Consider the following 16,410-nt stretch of genomic DNA (forward strand, 5'->3'; position numbering starts at 1 on the left):
ATCTCAAGACTCAACTATTTTCTGCAGTTCTCCAGCTGTGATCCTTGGGAGTCTTTGGCCTCTCAAACTCTCCTCCTCACCGTGCATTAGGACGATATAGATACACATCCTCTTGCTGTATTAGAGAAAAATATTTCATAATGTGATTTTCCCCCACTTTCACTTTTTTTTTTTTACTTTAAAGGTTAGTTTTTTTTTTTTTTTTACTTTAATTAAAGGTTAGATTATTATTATTTTTTATATATATATATATATATATATAAAAATCCATACACAGACATTCAGATACAGATCTGCACATGTTTGTTGTATGTCTGTGGTTAAGTTATGCTGAAAGGGACAAACATAACCTGCTGAGTGATGTCAAGTCAAAATATTCATAAAAACACCCTCAGGTTAGTAATTAAACAGTCAGTGGCTAACAAAAAGTGTTCTGAGACCCAATGAGATGTAATATGTTTAAACAGCAGCCATAATCTCCATATTAACTGGACATTCACTGCAAAAAAAAAAAAAAACTGTCACCCCAAATTACTGATTTATTCAAATAATAAACAAATGAAGTTTGAAGCACAAATGAAGGAAAATGAAGTGCACACAATTACCCAGGATGCAGGTATCATTCCTACTTCTGCACAAAGCGGGCAAAAAATGAGAAACAAAGTATACAGTAATGTGAAAAAGGAAGTACACCCTCTTTAAATTCTATGGTTTTGCGTATCAGGACATGAAAAAAAAAATCATCTAGTCCTTAGCAGGTCTTAAAATTATGTAAATACAACAGCAGATGAAGATGACATATGACATATTACACCATGTCATTATTTATTTAACAAAACTAAAGCCAAAATGGAGAAGGCATGTGATTATTTTCTTTTTCCAGCCATTCCGTTGTAGATTTGCTGGTGTGCTTGGAAATATTGTCCTGTTGCATGACCCAGTTTCGGCCTAGCTTTAGCTATAGGACAGATAGCCTCACATTTGACTCCAGAATACTTTAGTATACAGAGGAGTTCATGGTCGACTCAATGACTGCAAGGTGCCCAGGTCATGACCCCTCACCACCAAGCTTGACAGTTGGTATGAGGTGTTCGTGCTTGATATGCCGTGTTTGGTTTTCACCAAATGTGCATTATGGCCAAACATCTCCATTTTGGTCTGTCCATAGAACAGTGTTCCAGAGGTCTTGTGTTTTGTTCACATGCAACTTTGCACACGCTTTCCACCCTTTCAAACAAACCATATTTGTTCAGTCTTTTTCTAATTGTGCTGTCATGAACTTTAACATTTAACATGCTAACCAAGGCCTGTAGAGTCTGAGATGTAGCTCTTGGGTTTTTTGCCATTTTTCCAAGCATCGCAAGGTCTGACCTTGGGGTGAATTTGCTGGGATGTCCACTCCTGGGAAGACTGGCAAATGCCTTGAATATTTTCCACTTGTGAATGAACTTCGCTGTAGAACGATGGACTTCAAATTGTTTGGAAATGGCCTTATAACCCTTCTCAGATTGATGGCGAGCAACAACTCCTTCTCTAAAATTATTGCTGACATCTTTCCTCCTTGGCATTGTGTTAACACACACCTGAATTCTCCTGACCAGCAAACTGCCAAAACTTCTGCTTTTACATAGGTGCTCATGCTTGCTGATGATCACTTAATCAAGTGCATTTGATTAGCAGCACCTGGCTGCTACTTACCCTCTTAATTCCTATCCACTTTATTTTTCAACGCGGAAGTAAGACGTTTTCTGTGAATGTGCGGGACTTCCAGTTCATTAGCCGCTGTAGGGAAATAACGAGAAGAATGACAACGTGCAGTAAACGGTAAAACTGTTTGCACTTCAAACCAGTGTGTTCATAATTAAATTAATACATTAAAATAAGACACACCAGTTTGCAGTATCACGCAGCAAAACAAGCTGTTTTGTACAGCTAAAAATAGCTGGAAGCGGATGACACCAGAAGCCAGACCCATATTTGTGAATGGCGACACCCACTCTTACGGGAAGAATAAGGTGGATATGGAAGCAGTAAGGGTGTATTTATTTTTTCACACATGGCCTCTCCTTTTTGGCCTAGTTTTTACTGGGCCATAAACACTAATAATAACATAACATAAAATGATAGAGTGTAATATGTAAAACCATAGAATTAAAAAATCCTTTTTTCATATGACTGTATGTCAGAATATTGTATTGTGTATTGTTTTCAATAAATGCAACTGATATAAACACAAGCACATTGTAAGACACTGTTACATCAGCTGGTGACTATATGTGGGCTGTCTAGTGACTTGTGAGCGTTTTTGGTGAGTGATAACCAATACGAGAGAAGACGGTAGGTCTCGCATGATGCATCGCTCAGCTACTGCAGTGATGGAAAATTTGATCCCGGTTTTTATTTTTATTTTTATGCAACATAACTCTGACCATACAAGGACACTAAAGAAAACTGATGCACAGAAAAGCGTGACTGAAAATATAATCTACTGAAAAACTGATGCAGTATGAGTGATCAGTTCAGTAAGACTTGAATTTGTGACCTTCTGTACTTGAAAAAAATATAATAATAATAATAATAATAATAATAAAATAAAATTCCGTGAGCCAGATTTTCAAATTATTTTCTTTTAGATTTTGTATGGTATTTACTAGGGGTGACCCCGAATAGTCGAAGATTCGATGCTTCGATAGGGGGAGCCTGATTCGACTACCAATCTCGCAGTCGAATATTCGTGGGGTGTTATGATCATGCCATTTTGGCTATATGGGGGTGCTCAAATGTCTGATTTCACATAGAACTACTGGTTTTCTCCCAATAAGTTAATATACTGCCTATTAAAATAATGCTGTAAATAAGAATCTGAAAAGAAAGAAGCTTCAAATATTTTAACGTGCGTGAATAAATCCAACCACCCCAGTTTCACTTTCCATAATCTGTGACTGACAGAGGAGCATCTTGGCGGCAGAGATTTAAAACTTTAACAAGACTCAAACGGACACAGACATTTTATTTATTTATATTATTTATCTCGTATAAGATCCATTTGGTTGAGTTGCGCTGCAGTAAAGCACTTCATTGTAGTACTACTGTGATTATCTCTTCAGCGCGCAGCGCGAGCAGTACAAACAACAATGCAGAATATTAATAACTATGACTGGGGACTATCATATACATAACAATTATAATGAGAACACTATTATAATAAAACGCTGTGAATTTTTTGAGTTTAGTTGCTGTGTTTCTGCACGTTGTTGTGTTTTACATTTACATTTAGTCATTTTGCCGACGCTTTTATCCAAAGCGACTTACAATTGGGGAATACATAAAGCGATCATTCTTCTTAAAGGGGTCATAGAATGCCCATTTTCCACAAGCTGATATGATTCTTTAGGGTCTTAATGAAAAGTCTGTAACATAGTTTGGTTAAAATGTAATATTACCGTTATGTTGTATAAATAACGAAGCGTATTCTATATGAGATAAATGATGAGTTAAATCCCATTGATTAAAAACCTGTTATCAGATGCTTCATTCTACTGGTCATCTTCAGCGCGCGCAGCTCAGAACAGAAATGCAGAACATTAATAACTACTGTCATATACATAACGTTATAATGAGAGCACTATTGTAAAAATTTTTGTGAATTCTTAGGGTTTCGCTGACGTTTAATGTTAATCTTTTAATCAAAACATAAAACATTATTTACCCCGTTTGTATCTGCGAGGTGTCCATTACACATTTTCCCTGTGTTAACGTAATTATGACTGTCGAATGTCTGACTTGACTCTTGGTAATGTATTTTGCCTCGCCCCCAAAACATATGATTCGACTATCAGTCGAATATCGGCAAGATTCGAAAATTCCAATTCGACTATGAAAATCCTTAGTTGGGGACACCCATAGTATTTACGTATATTATTCAGGAAAGCCGATCATGAATGTACTTTTATTTTACTTGTGGAGACTTGCTAACTAAAATAAACAGCATTCTGAAGTTCCTTTGATTTAACTGGGTGTTCTAGATTGTTTGTTTTTCTCAACAATGGAAAATTCACAGCCTAAACTCACAAAGGCAAGAGCCAGAGGCAGTTGATTTGGATTATGTGTGAATATAGCTCTACACATCCCACACGCCTCGACTGCTGAATTTACAGCCTGTTCAACAGTACATCTTTGGCTCACAGTTACAGTGCAGATGCAAATGACCTGTATTTAAATGTGCTCGGCTGTGTCAGTCACACAAAGCAGTAATTAAAGATGTGCAAATTACTCACAGTGAAAGCCAAAGCCTACTTAGGGTTTTATTTGGCTGTTTGCAGTAATCATTTGATGTAATCATGCTTGTTTGATTATAACAGTATTCATTTATCTTTAGACTTATGAGTTATGTATTACTTATTTATGAAAAATAATACAATCCAATAAAATAATCCACACAGGATTTATTAATATTCAGCCACAATCTCTGTATTAATTTATCAATTGCTACAAAAAAGCTGTCACCCCATATTGTTCAATTATTCAAAGAGTAAACAAATGAAGTTTGAACCACAAATAAAGAAAAGAAAACAATTTATTATTTATTGGAATGGTTTTTGTTTTTATATCTTCCATTTTCATTTCAGTTTGTCATTTTATTGTTTATTATTTTTTAAATATGTCTATATTATTTTAGCTTCAGTTTTATTTATTTCAAGTTAAGCTTAAGTTAAACTAAATGAAATGAGAAATGTTGCCTTGGCAGCTAGCTGAAATAAATGTTTTATTTAATTTTACTTCAAATAATGCTTATTTTATTTCAAGTAAAAATGTTTTTTATTGCTATTATTTTTTTAGTTAACTGTAATAACCCTGGATCATATAGATGAATATTACTCATTTTATAATAATAAAAAATTATAAACTATTATTTATTTAATAAATAAATGAATTATGTGTGTGTGTCTGTGAACATAGACTCACCAGAGAGGGCTTGATACCAATGCTTTCGGCTGCTTGGAAAGCCAGGGTGAGATTTCGCCCCTATAGGGAGAAAACAGCACTCTGTGAATTATTATTTACAGTAGTGAAAAACAGGTGTCTAAACCCAGCTGAATTCTCTAGCTATGCTCTAGAGCAGTGGTTCTCAAACTTTTTACAGCAGAGTACCCCCTGGGGCATTTAACATTCTTCTGCGTACCCCCTCTCTTCCACTTAGACCGCAGTTACACCTTTTCTATTAAAGGACAATATTTGCGCTCTTAAATTGATTTGCAGGTGCATTTTTTACCTTTATAGAGGCAAATATTTTCTATCCTTATTAATTGTATGTCATGTTTTATGTCATTCTTAACATTTCATTAAGTGTATTATTAATATAATAAATAAAGCAATGTGATACTTGTAGATTTAAAAATAAAACAGCCAATAGGTGGCTGCAAGTCGCTGTCTTAATGAGCCAGGCGTCACGTCATTCATTCCTTACGAAGCAAAATGCTGTAGTTATGAATGGGTTATTAATCACGGACTCTCCAAATCGTTCAAAGCCGCAGATTCGTTCACTAACGAAACACTGCTGTATGATGCTTGGAGACGCACACCAGATGATACGGATTTCGTTGGAACTATTATTTCGTTGCAAAATAGAACAAACATGACAATTCTGTTCAAAATGTAGGCTACATTTAAAATGTAAAATGTTCACTTAATATTACCTTTTTTGTTGAACTGTTGTAAAAAATTAATGGCACATTTGCCATCGTTTGGATATTCAGGGAAATTTGCATTCACATGCACGCTGCTTGTGTGGATGCAGTCAGTTCTGACCGCAAAAAATGAGGTAAGCTGATTGGATATCATGTATTTGACCGTTTACGGCACTCCCATTTTCCTGTTTTTACATTAGAAGCGGCATTTTGCTTGTCAGAAATACGTTCGGTTTTAATGTTGCTTTAAGTTGGGGTATTAAATGAATGCCAAAACTCAGAATTTTGTTCGCGTACCCCCCACCATCATCTGACGTACCCCCAGGGGTACGCATACCCCAGTTTGAGAACCACTGCTCTAGAGAGTGATGAAGCTTCCACACAAGGCCTTGTCATTCACAACACACTCAAAGAGGCTTTGTGATTAATTCAAAAGCCTAACGTACCATCTCTTCCTGTAATCACTATTATACTTATAGCTGCAATTTGTCACACAGCTCCGAAGACCGCGGCCCTTTGCATGCTCGTGGGTATGTGTATGATCTAATAAACGCATAGGGAGGGCAGAGCAGCCGTTTATTTGTTATATATGCTGTTTCTACGCCTCTCCGTGTGCCGTCTGTTTATGTATTCTGTCAACACTAATCCATGAAAGCACGTAATTCATTACATCTGGCAGGTCAGCAGAGGGGAAGCACTGACTGTTAACACGCTATGCTTGATTGCTAAATGTGTCAGGCACTAAGATAGTCCGATGATCTACTAAGACACTTCACTAACCAATGTAAAAAATACATGTATGCGTTTGTGAGTACCTTGTCTTGGCTGATGAGCTCTTGGTAAGGGATGTGTGCAGGCAGATAGGTGTGTAACAGAGCACAGAACGCCAGGCCATCACTCCAGCTGCTGCTGAAGTTTGTCACATCTATATTCTACAAGGAGAAAGAGAAAAGTTTAAAAACACCATGAAATCGGAATAGGTGTTTTGTGCCCTTTAGTGTATATCAGTTTGCTTTGAGGCCATCTGTATGCCTTATTCTATCTTTTGTGTGTGTGTGTGTGTGTGTGTGTGTGTAAAAGCGGCATGGTAGAGATGCACAATCAACCAGCTGCCAATTGTTTTCAGAGGATATTCATCACAAACCTGTAACAGGATACTGGCCAATCATGCTTTAATTAATGCTACACGCAAGAATTCACTTGTAAGGGGCACTGGTAATAACTGACAGAATACTCTGTATGCACATAGTGGCCACTGGAATTAATTGTTGGTTTCAAAACAAAATATAATGTCAGGGACACTATTGTTTTAAGTTTGCGTGCAGTAAGATTTTTTTGTTTTATTTAATAGATCAAAAATACAGTAAAAACAGTAATATTGTGAAATATTATTACAGTTTAAAATAAATGTTTTCTGTTTAAATATGTTAAAATGTAAGTTATTTCTGTGATGGCAAAGCTGAATTTTCAGCATCATTACTCCAGTCTTCAGCGTCACATGATAATTCAGAAATCAATCTAATATGTTGATTTGATGCTCAAGAAACATTTCTTATTAGTAATGTTGAAAACAGTTGTGCCGTATAATATTTTAGTGGAAACTTTTGAACGGTAGTGTATAACAATTTTCAAGAGTTAATCTCTGTTGCTGTATTTTGCATTAATTTATATAAACATAGAAGATGCAATTACAAAAGTACCTGATGAGTAGTGTCACACTGCACATACATTTGTGAGCACTCAGTCTCATGACGGCACTAGTCTCTGACAAATCAGTTTTCAGAGCTCATCAAAGATACTGTATGTCAATACATATCAGTGATGCAATACCAGCACAGTGAAGTCTTCTCTCAAATACTTACAGGTGCATCTCAATAAATTAGAATGTCGTGGAAAAGTTCATTTATTTCAGTAATTCAACTCAAATTGTGAAACTCGTGTATTAAATAAATTCAATGCACACAGACTGAAGTAGTTTAAGTCTTTGGTTCTTTTAATTGTGATGATTTTGGCTCACATTTAACAAAAACCCACCAATTCACTATCTCAACAAATTAGAATATGGTGACATGCCAATCAGCTAATCAACTCAAAACACCTGCAAAGGTTTCCTGAGCCTTCAAAATGGTCTCTCAGTTTGGTTCACTAGGCTACACAATCATGGGGAAGACTACTGATCTGACAGTTGTCCAGAAGACAATCATTGACACCCTTCACAAGGAGGGTAAGCCACAAACATTCATTGCCAAAGAAGCTGGCTGTTCACAGAGTGCTGTATCCAAGCATGTTAACAGAAAGTTGAGTGGAAGGAAAAAAAATAAATGAACTTTTCCACGACATTCTAATTTATTGAGATGCACCTGTAGTTATCATTGATTTTAATTAACATAAATGGAATCAATGATTCAGGTGATCATTCACTGGAGCAGTTTTGAAGCTAGTGCCAAATAAAGTACTGAATATACTGTATTTCCCTTGGTTTTGAATGTGTTTCTGGGCAGTGTGATGCTGAACTCTCATGCAGCTTACTAGTTTTAAGTGTGTCGTAATGATCTTTAACAGGAATTATTCATGTCTGTTTTCTCTGAAATGTTGATATTTCAGACTCTGGAACAGATATGGAACACCTGTCATTCATAAAGCTCGACACATCCCCTGCTTAGTATGTATTTGTTATTAAATATTTAAGTTAAAGGGTCAATTCACCCCAAACTGACACTTCAGTCATCATTTATTCACCCTCATAACATTCTAAACCTTTATGATTTTTTTCATCTTCGAAACACAAATTAAGATTTGTTTTATATATTTTCTCATCATTTTTTGCATCCATTGAAAGTCCAGTGCAACCAAAATTTGGCTTTGTAAGGTGAACAGATTTAATTTAGGGTTTATCAAATATAAACATTGATAAATGCATATACTGTACATAGAAATGGATCATTAAATATGGTAAGTGAAAGCTCAAACATGCTTGCTTTAAGTGTGAGAACAAATGAGGTTTTGTTCTCACGTGTCATGCAAACATGTCTGAGCTTCCGAAACAAATATTTGGTTGTGTGGACTTTCAATGGATGGACAAAAATTATGAGAGAATATTAACAATATCTTCATTTGTGTTCTGAAGATGAATGGCCATATTATGGGTTTAGAATGACATGGGGAATACATTTTTTGGGTGAACTAGTCCTTAATTTAGTGTAGCTTCATTTAAAACGTTTTACCATTTCTAAATTCAATCCACCAAATTTCCAACAAAACAGTGCAGAAAATGTGAGAAACGTCTGCAGATTCCATCTGGGTCTATCAAACATCCTGACTGTTGCAGCCCTACTCACTTCTGTCTGTAAGACAGACGGCACCACATATATTTGAAGTAAAATAGCGTGTGACAAAAATCAAAAGACACAGAAGGAAGAGAACTGTCATTACAGCAATGAAAACATTGAGATGGACCTCACACACTGTAGACTGTTATCTCATTGTGTTTCACCGGACTTCCTGTGTGTCCCAGTGCAGTCATTCTTCTTTGTATGAGTGCATGTATGTCTGTAAAAGGTCTGAGTTTGGGAACAGGGCAAAGGGCCAGTGGTGACCCTCTTGGGCTCAGCCCTCATCAGCCCCTCCTGGGCCCTCAGAGTCCCAACACTTCAACTACATCTTTTAATTTAGAATCAGATGTTAGATTTGAAAGGAGACCCTGATAGAAGCTCCGTCCTCAGCTGGGCCACAGGAGCTGAGTTGAAGAGATGAAGAGAAGTTCATTAGCAGTTTCTCTAGCAGGTCAGAAGTTCTTCAGTAAGGACGTCACCCACAGAGGGACAGTGAGAAAGGAACCATGTGAAGAATCCCACCATCTGTGCTACACGCTGACTGAGTGGACATGTCTTGACATGTATAATCAGGTGTGTTGGATGTGTCCTGCCTAAAATGTCTTTTGTGTTATGTGAAATATATAGAGAAAAATAATAACAGAGAAATAATTACATGGTGTCACATTAAACCTACTAAATCAACTGACTAGTGGCTGTTAAGCTCAAAAAGGACAGAAAGCACAATGAAAATGACCTGTGTGCTATTTTAAAATTCTTTTGGAGCCATAAAATAGATTTTTGTGAGAAGTTATTCACTGCAGATCTTCCATTCTGTGATAGCACTTGTGACTCAATTCAAAACACTGAAAAGTGCATTAGCCATGAGACATGCAGGAGCCAATGATGTTTGGCATCACTGACCTGTTGAACCTTGTGCTGTGTCATGTTTCAAAGTGTACAAGCACAAATGATATTTGAGAGCAGTGGAGGGAAAAATTATAAGCAAATAATGATGGTCTGTTTCTCACAAAGTTATCGTATCATCAGAGATGCTATGTAGCAACATATGGACGACTTTTATGGTGCCTTTTATATCCTTTTTGAATCCTGCCACCACCTACCTTTGTTGTACTGTATTATAAAGAAACAAATCTCCTTTTGTATTCAACAGAATAAAGAATGGAATGACTTGATGGTAAATAGATGATGACAGAATTTGCATTTTAAGATGAATTATCCCTTGTGAAAAAAGTGCTCTTAATTGTATTAAATGTTTACTTACATTTTTTAAAGTATATTTTACTTGCAGATATTATATTAATGAAATAAAAGGCCATTAAAGAGAGTACACTTTCATGACTGTTTCTTAACTCACTTAAATACACTTTTAAAAGTGAACTTAGTAATAATGCCAAATTAAAAGTAAGTGCAAATCATTGTTTTAATAATATTTTGTCATTCTTTAAATAAACGTGCTGACTAACATACTAAACCACACACAAAGTACTTGATTGTAATTTTAAGTGTGTTTTCAATATAGTACTGATCAATATTAAGTATCAATATTAAGTTCATATATTTAAAATGTACTAAACTCTAACATACAGGTTTTAATAGAAATGGGTTTAGAGTATATGCTTGTCAGTACATTCGCAGGACACTTTAACCATATTTCAAAGACAATAAAGTAATCATGAAATTAAAAATATAAAGATGCACTTAACTCCAACTTTAAAATTTTAAGATCTTTAAAATTCAGCTTATTGAAATTAATATAAATGTAAACTGTAATACATTTTTATTTAGTGTCCAAAAACATTTAATTCAGTTCATACTTATATTATTTACGTAGTAAGTACTCTTTTTATATGCTATTTATATTAAAAGCATATTTTACATATTTGGAGAATTTCATTTTTTTAATTATTTTAGAAGTTAATTATTTGTTTGTTTTTTGTTTTGTTTTGTTTTCAGTGACAATGTAGCATCAAACTACGGCAATCAACCTAAACGTACAGAGCTAAAGTCCTTCTTTTAGCATTCTGCTCTTCCATTGATTTTCTAAGATCTTCCTCTGACAAAAGACCTACACAATCATGTAGACTGACATTCCTCACATGCCTGTCCTGTCTCTTATAGCATAGGTGGCCCAGAGAGGGTGATTATACACTAATACACAGCCAAATGAACACTCACTAGTTTACACAATTCTACACAGGCTTCAGGAGGTGACTGCGGGTGTGTTTGTGTGTGTGTGTGGTGCAGGAATGCTGGGAGTGAGGCAGAGAAGCACGGAGTCACATCCTGGACGGTCTGAGTGCGCAGGGATGGGGGGGTGGGTGGATAATGTCATCGGAGCAGAAAGAAAGCACGAGTGGAGGGGTATAAATGTTATAAAAACAGTAGTCTCCATCAGTACACTGCGACCCAGCTTCAAAAAGCAAACACAGCATCCAGTGACAGGAAATCACCCTTGCTCTCTTCAAAAGACCGAGGCAGAGAGTGGATGCGAGACAGAGAGAACACAAGCTGGTATTTTTCCATCACTTTAAACAATATTGGCCCACCGATGTAGCTTACATTTCAGCTTGGAACAAAGACAGATGTATTTTCAGCTTCTGCAGTAGAAATAGAAAGCAGGCTTACTCATATCAGCGTGTAGCGTGAGCCTAAATTGTCTGGAAACAAAGAAAATGTCACTTCCTCTATAAAGTCGTAGACAGTGTAATTGTATGTTTATGGTTTTGAGTCATTGGTTTTAAGACTATTAACACATCTCAGCTGCTTATACGCTGAAACACAGGATTGTTACAGAGAGATTCTCTATGTATATAGACTTTCATAAGCGCTTGACACACGTTAGTAGAGCACACATTTAATTGCATGGTGGGAGACAGCAAACGCACACACATACTGTACACTGCAGCTGGATTGTTAATACACACAGAAAGGGCTTTCAATGATGGGTCCACATCCTCTCCAACACTGTCAGCTGTTATCTAACAAAGCCATGACAAGCAGTGACTCCATAGCCATATGAAAGACAGGCTTTTAAAGAATAGCAGTGTACAATCTCCATGGCCATCTCCAGTACACAAAAGCACACTAAATGGTGACTAAAATGACAGACATACTACATTATAGTAGTTTATCAATTTCTGTCTGAATTTAATCATTTACATACCCTAATCCCATATGACTTACATTCTTCTGTGGAACATGTTTTGAAGAATGTGTAGGCAGCTCAATGTATGCTGTACTAATTTGTTCTCTCTTTTTAACTTGAAACTTGAAAAAAATAGCCCATGTGACTCGTACACAATATTACGGAGCCCCGCAGATGATGTGAAGGAAAAAAAAAAAATTATTGTGGCCACAAATTAAAAAATTAGTACAACATGGCCACAAATTTTGGGAATGGATTCTTAATTCTTGGCCACGATACTTATTTTTAGCTATCTATTATTTTTATATTTTAACGCCACACAAAATGTTTGAGAACAGACCAGTTTTTATTTGCTGAAAATCTTCTCAGAAGTACTGTAGCTCTACTAGTACTGTAGCTTGTTCTAATGTGAGGATTTGCAAGTGCGCAGAACTCAGCACTGAACAAAACTACAGCATTTTGTGAGTGGTGATATGAACTTTATACGTGTATGCGTATACGTGTATGAACTTTAAGAGCCACGGCAGAGTTAAAGTGATTTTACAACTTTAGAAATTAGCGCACGCCTCAAGCAGACTACACTGTAATTTATTGTTGTATTTATTGTTGTAAATAAAACAAAACAAAAAAGGATTATTGGAGTATGTTTGACAAAAAAAAAATTCTATTTCAGTTTTTCTACTTCAAATTTTCACATTTATTTCAATGTGTTATTGTTTTCTTTGTAACTGTTTGTGAAATTGACTTGGAATTTCCAAGTGAAAAGTTGTTTCTACAGCAATTTTTTTTTCAGTATACTTCTATAGTCCTTACTGACTTTGTGTAACAGTGCAAAGATTCTGCCTAACATCTCCTTGTTTGTAGCACAGAAAATCATATTTGTATTCCTTGAGCATCTGCAGCTTAGCTGCATCTGTGTTCTCTTTGCCTTTATTTACATGGGACTAGGCTGGAAAAGGACAATAAATACAGGTGGTGAACAAAGCTGAGGTAAAAGGGGGCTGTAGAATAAATCGGAGAGCTGAGAGGAGAGACACAAATAAACTAGAGCTGACAGGGTCAGAGCTCCTCAGATAGTCAACCACTGTCTGTCTGACCTCTCTAGACACAGCAGAGCTCCACCTCAGCAGTAACCACCCTCAGACCGCCACTGGGCCACGAGGAGGTGAGGAAAAGAGTACAGTAAAAGTTGGTTAAACTATAAACGACTCTTGGGTGATGGAAGACGTATTATTTGAGAACGCCACTTTTGGCACCGTTTGTTGTATGTTGACGATGTTAGAGCTCTGCACTGAGAAAAGCAGCAGGAGAGGAAGTACAGTGTTTTCAGGCATTGTTTGGTCTGATATTTCTGGATCAAAGTGAATGATCTGATTGTGCACCATAGAAAAGAAAACGCATGAATGAGATCACTTTAACATCTCCTAGACAAAGGCTAAATGGAGGGGGCAAATGGATATTTTTATGTCTTTATGCCTTTAGATTGTTCTTCTCCTCAATAGTTTTATAAAGGATCTCAACAACATCTCAAACAGTTCTAAGATTTGCCAAGATACCAAAGTCTTCAATTAAATGTTTTCAGTATGAACTCAAATACAGTATTTCTCAAAAAGACCAAATTATCTGGATTATGCTATCAACCTAATGTGTGTCTGCAATTGTTTGGATTCTTTTTGTTTCTCCTAAGGAATTGTAATACATGAGAAACCTTTAACATCCATTAAAACTTTCTATTGCAAAGGTTCTTTATAAAATTTCATAAAAATCCTTAAGATTATTAAAATGTTCTTTACACTAAGAAAAATAATAGTTTAAGAAATGTCCACTGAAAGGTTCTTTGGAGAAACCACAATAGATCTTCTTTGGCATCACTGAGAAAACCCTCTTTTGGAACCTTTATTTTTAAGCGTGTGTGCGCGAGTAACCTCTGAGCAATACAGTTTTCCTGAGAAGGACATCTGGGGTGCTTGTTTCCAAGAATATCTATCCTACAAGGACCAAGCCAGGTGTAAGTGTGGGTGTGAGACAGAGAGTGAGGGACAGACAGAGAGAACTAGAGGAAAAAGGCCCCCACTTCCCCTGTTCTCTTCCCCAATTCCTGGAGGATTACACCACACATTTCTCCGTATCCTCAAGTCATTCTTCATCTCTGAACCAACCCATCCTGGATAGACCGAGGCCCCAGCAGTGCTGTTTTTGTTTGTCTGAGAGAATGAGAAAGTTGCGGAGAGGCGGATGAAGGGTGGCGGAGTACAGGCCCAGCTGATTCCTCTCTTTAAAAAGACTAGCCAACCCCCTGTTTTCGTTCTTCATTGTCTCCATCCTGAACAAACAGCTCTAGGGCCGTCTTTTTGTTAGCATTTTTCTAAATAAAATGCAGCTGACCTAAATACGGTACTTCAAAGAAAGTTTGAAAAAACAGTGGGAAAAAAACAGTCTACAGTGGGAATTTATTATATTTGTTCTTTTCCAGTTAAAGGATTATCCACGTTCAACAGGTCAAGCTTTACCGACAACATCAATTTGTAAAAAAAAAAAAAAAAAAGCAAAACTAGCTTTTACAATAATACACTGGGGCAAGGAATTGCACTGAAATAAACATTAATACAGAACAGTTTCAAAAGCATAGCCATAAGACTTCAAGAAAATGAAAAATATTAATATAAGGCTAGAGTGACAGAATCAGAACTAACTTTGTGCAAAGTATCCAATTTTTCAAATGCTGTCATCAGGGTTCCCTGTTTTTGACCAACGAATATTTTCCAGATTATTACTACTACTGCATTTTTAAAAATCATTTTACAACAATTTGCTGGGGATGATTTCTGTGTATTTGTCAACTACAGAACCTTGGCATTACAGTTCCACAAGTTCCACAGCTTTATACTTATTTATGCAAAAAAGTATCCAAAAAAGACAATAAGCCTGAGATTTGAATGCAGCTAAATGGAGGATTTATAATTTTACAACAATTTGCTGGGGATGATTTCTGTGTATTTGTCAACTACAGAACCTTGGCATTATAACATTTTAAACTTAGTTCCACATTCCACAACTTAGAACCACAGTTCCACAAGTTCCACAGCTTTATACTTATTTATGCAAAAAAGTATCCAAAAAAGACAATAAGCCTGAGATTTGAATGCAGCTAAATGGAGGATTTATCTAAAACAGACAAATGTACGTTCAAAGAAATTTCTACGAACTTTAGCATTTTTTTTTTTGTACATTTGTTCCAAGCCTGGAAATCATCATTTTAAAATGGCCTAAAAACATGAAATGGAAATTCTGTAACTTTTGCATAATGGCTGTTATTATTACAAAGAATAAACTTGTATATAACTATTAATATATTTTAAAATATTAATGGTATCTAGACTTGTGCCGGTATTCGGTAATCGCAACATGAAAATTTGATACCGGCATATCCCTAATGGTATCTGTCCGTTACGTAAAATTGGCCAATATACAGTATTTGGGTTGATAATTTATAGCCAAATGATTATGGGACCCCATATCTTTTGTTAAAAAAAAAAATTAAATAATATATTTATTATTTACTCATAAGATTTTTTTAATCCATTTTGTTTCAGTATTTTTAATTATATTTGTTAGTTATATTTTCAATTGAACTTTTTACATTTTTAAAAAGAAAGGTGCCTATTTTATTTATTCCAAAGTTTAAAGCTGTCCTACAGTTTTCTGCAGTTGTACCTGTTTTGTGTTTATTTATTTATATATGTATGTACTGTATTTATTTATTTTTAAAACTGTACATGATGTTTGGCGCCATTTGAAGCCTGTATAGATCTGGACCTTTGAGGCGAGGATGACAATCAGAAAAAAAGTAGATTGATATGTTATCAATAACTAGAAGAAAATAACATTTCTAGTTCAGTATTGGCCAAAATTTCCATATTGGTTAATCTCTTAAAGGGGTCATACGATGTTGCTAAAAAGAACATTATTTTGTGTATTTGGTGTAATGAAATGTGTTTATGCGGTTTAAGGTTAAAAAAACACATTATTTTCCACATACTGTACATTATTGTTTCTCCTCTATGCCCCGCCTTTCTGAAACGCGTCAATTTTTACAAAGCTCATCGGTCTGAAAAGCGAGGTGTGCTCTGATTGGCCAGCTATCCAGTGCATTGTGATTGGCCGAATACCTCAAGAATGTGACGGAAATGTTACGCCCCTTACCATATTGTGAGGCCGTGTCCCGGAGCGACGCGATAAAAAC

The 16,410-nt window shown here is 35.9% G+C and overlaps 1 protein-coding gene across 1 annotated transcript in view; it reads right to left on the minus strand.

Annotated features, from left to right (window-relative positions):
• Positions 1–16,410, minus strand: part of LOC107688619 (cytospin-B-like) — an 80,468-nt gene that overhangs the window by 5,376 nt on the left and 58,682 nt on the right. Inside the window, exons 13-14 of the mRNA XM_016486332.1 lie at positions 6,503–6,619; positions 4,966–5,025 (exon numbers count right to left, since the gene is read on the minus strand). Of these exons, the coding sequence (XP_016341818.1) occupies positions 4,966–5,025; positions 6,503–6,619 (177 nt within the window). The remainder of the gene's footprint in view (positions 1–4,965; positions 5,026–6,502; positions 6,620–16,410) is intronic.

This window comes from Sinocyclocheilus anshuiensis, unplaced genomic scaffold, assembly GCF_001515605.1.
Source record: "Sinocyclocheilus anshuiensis isolate Anshui unplaced genomic scaffold, SAMN03320099.WGS_v1.1 scaffold805, whole genome shotgun sequence".
Classification (NCBI taxonomy): domain Eukaryota; kingdom Metazoa; phylum Chordata; class Actinopteri; order Cypriniformes; family Cyprinidae; genus Sinocyclocheilus; species Sinocyclocheilus anshuiensis.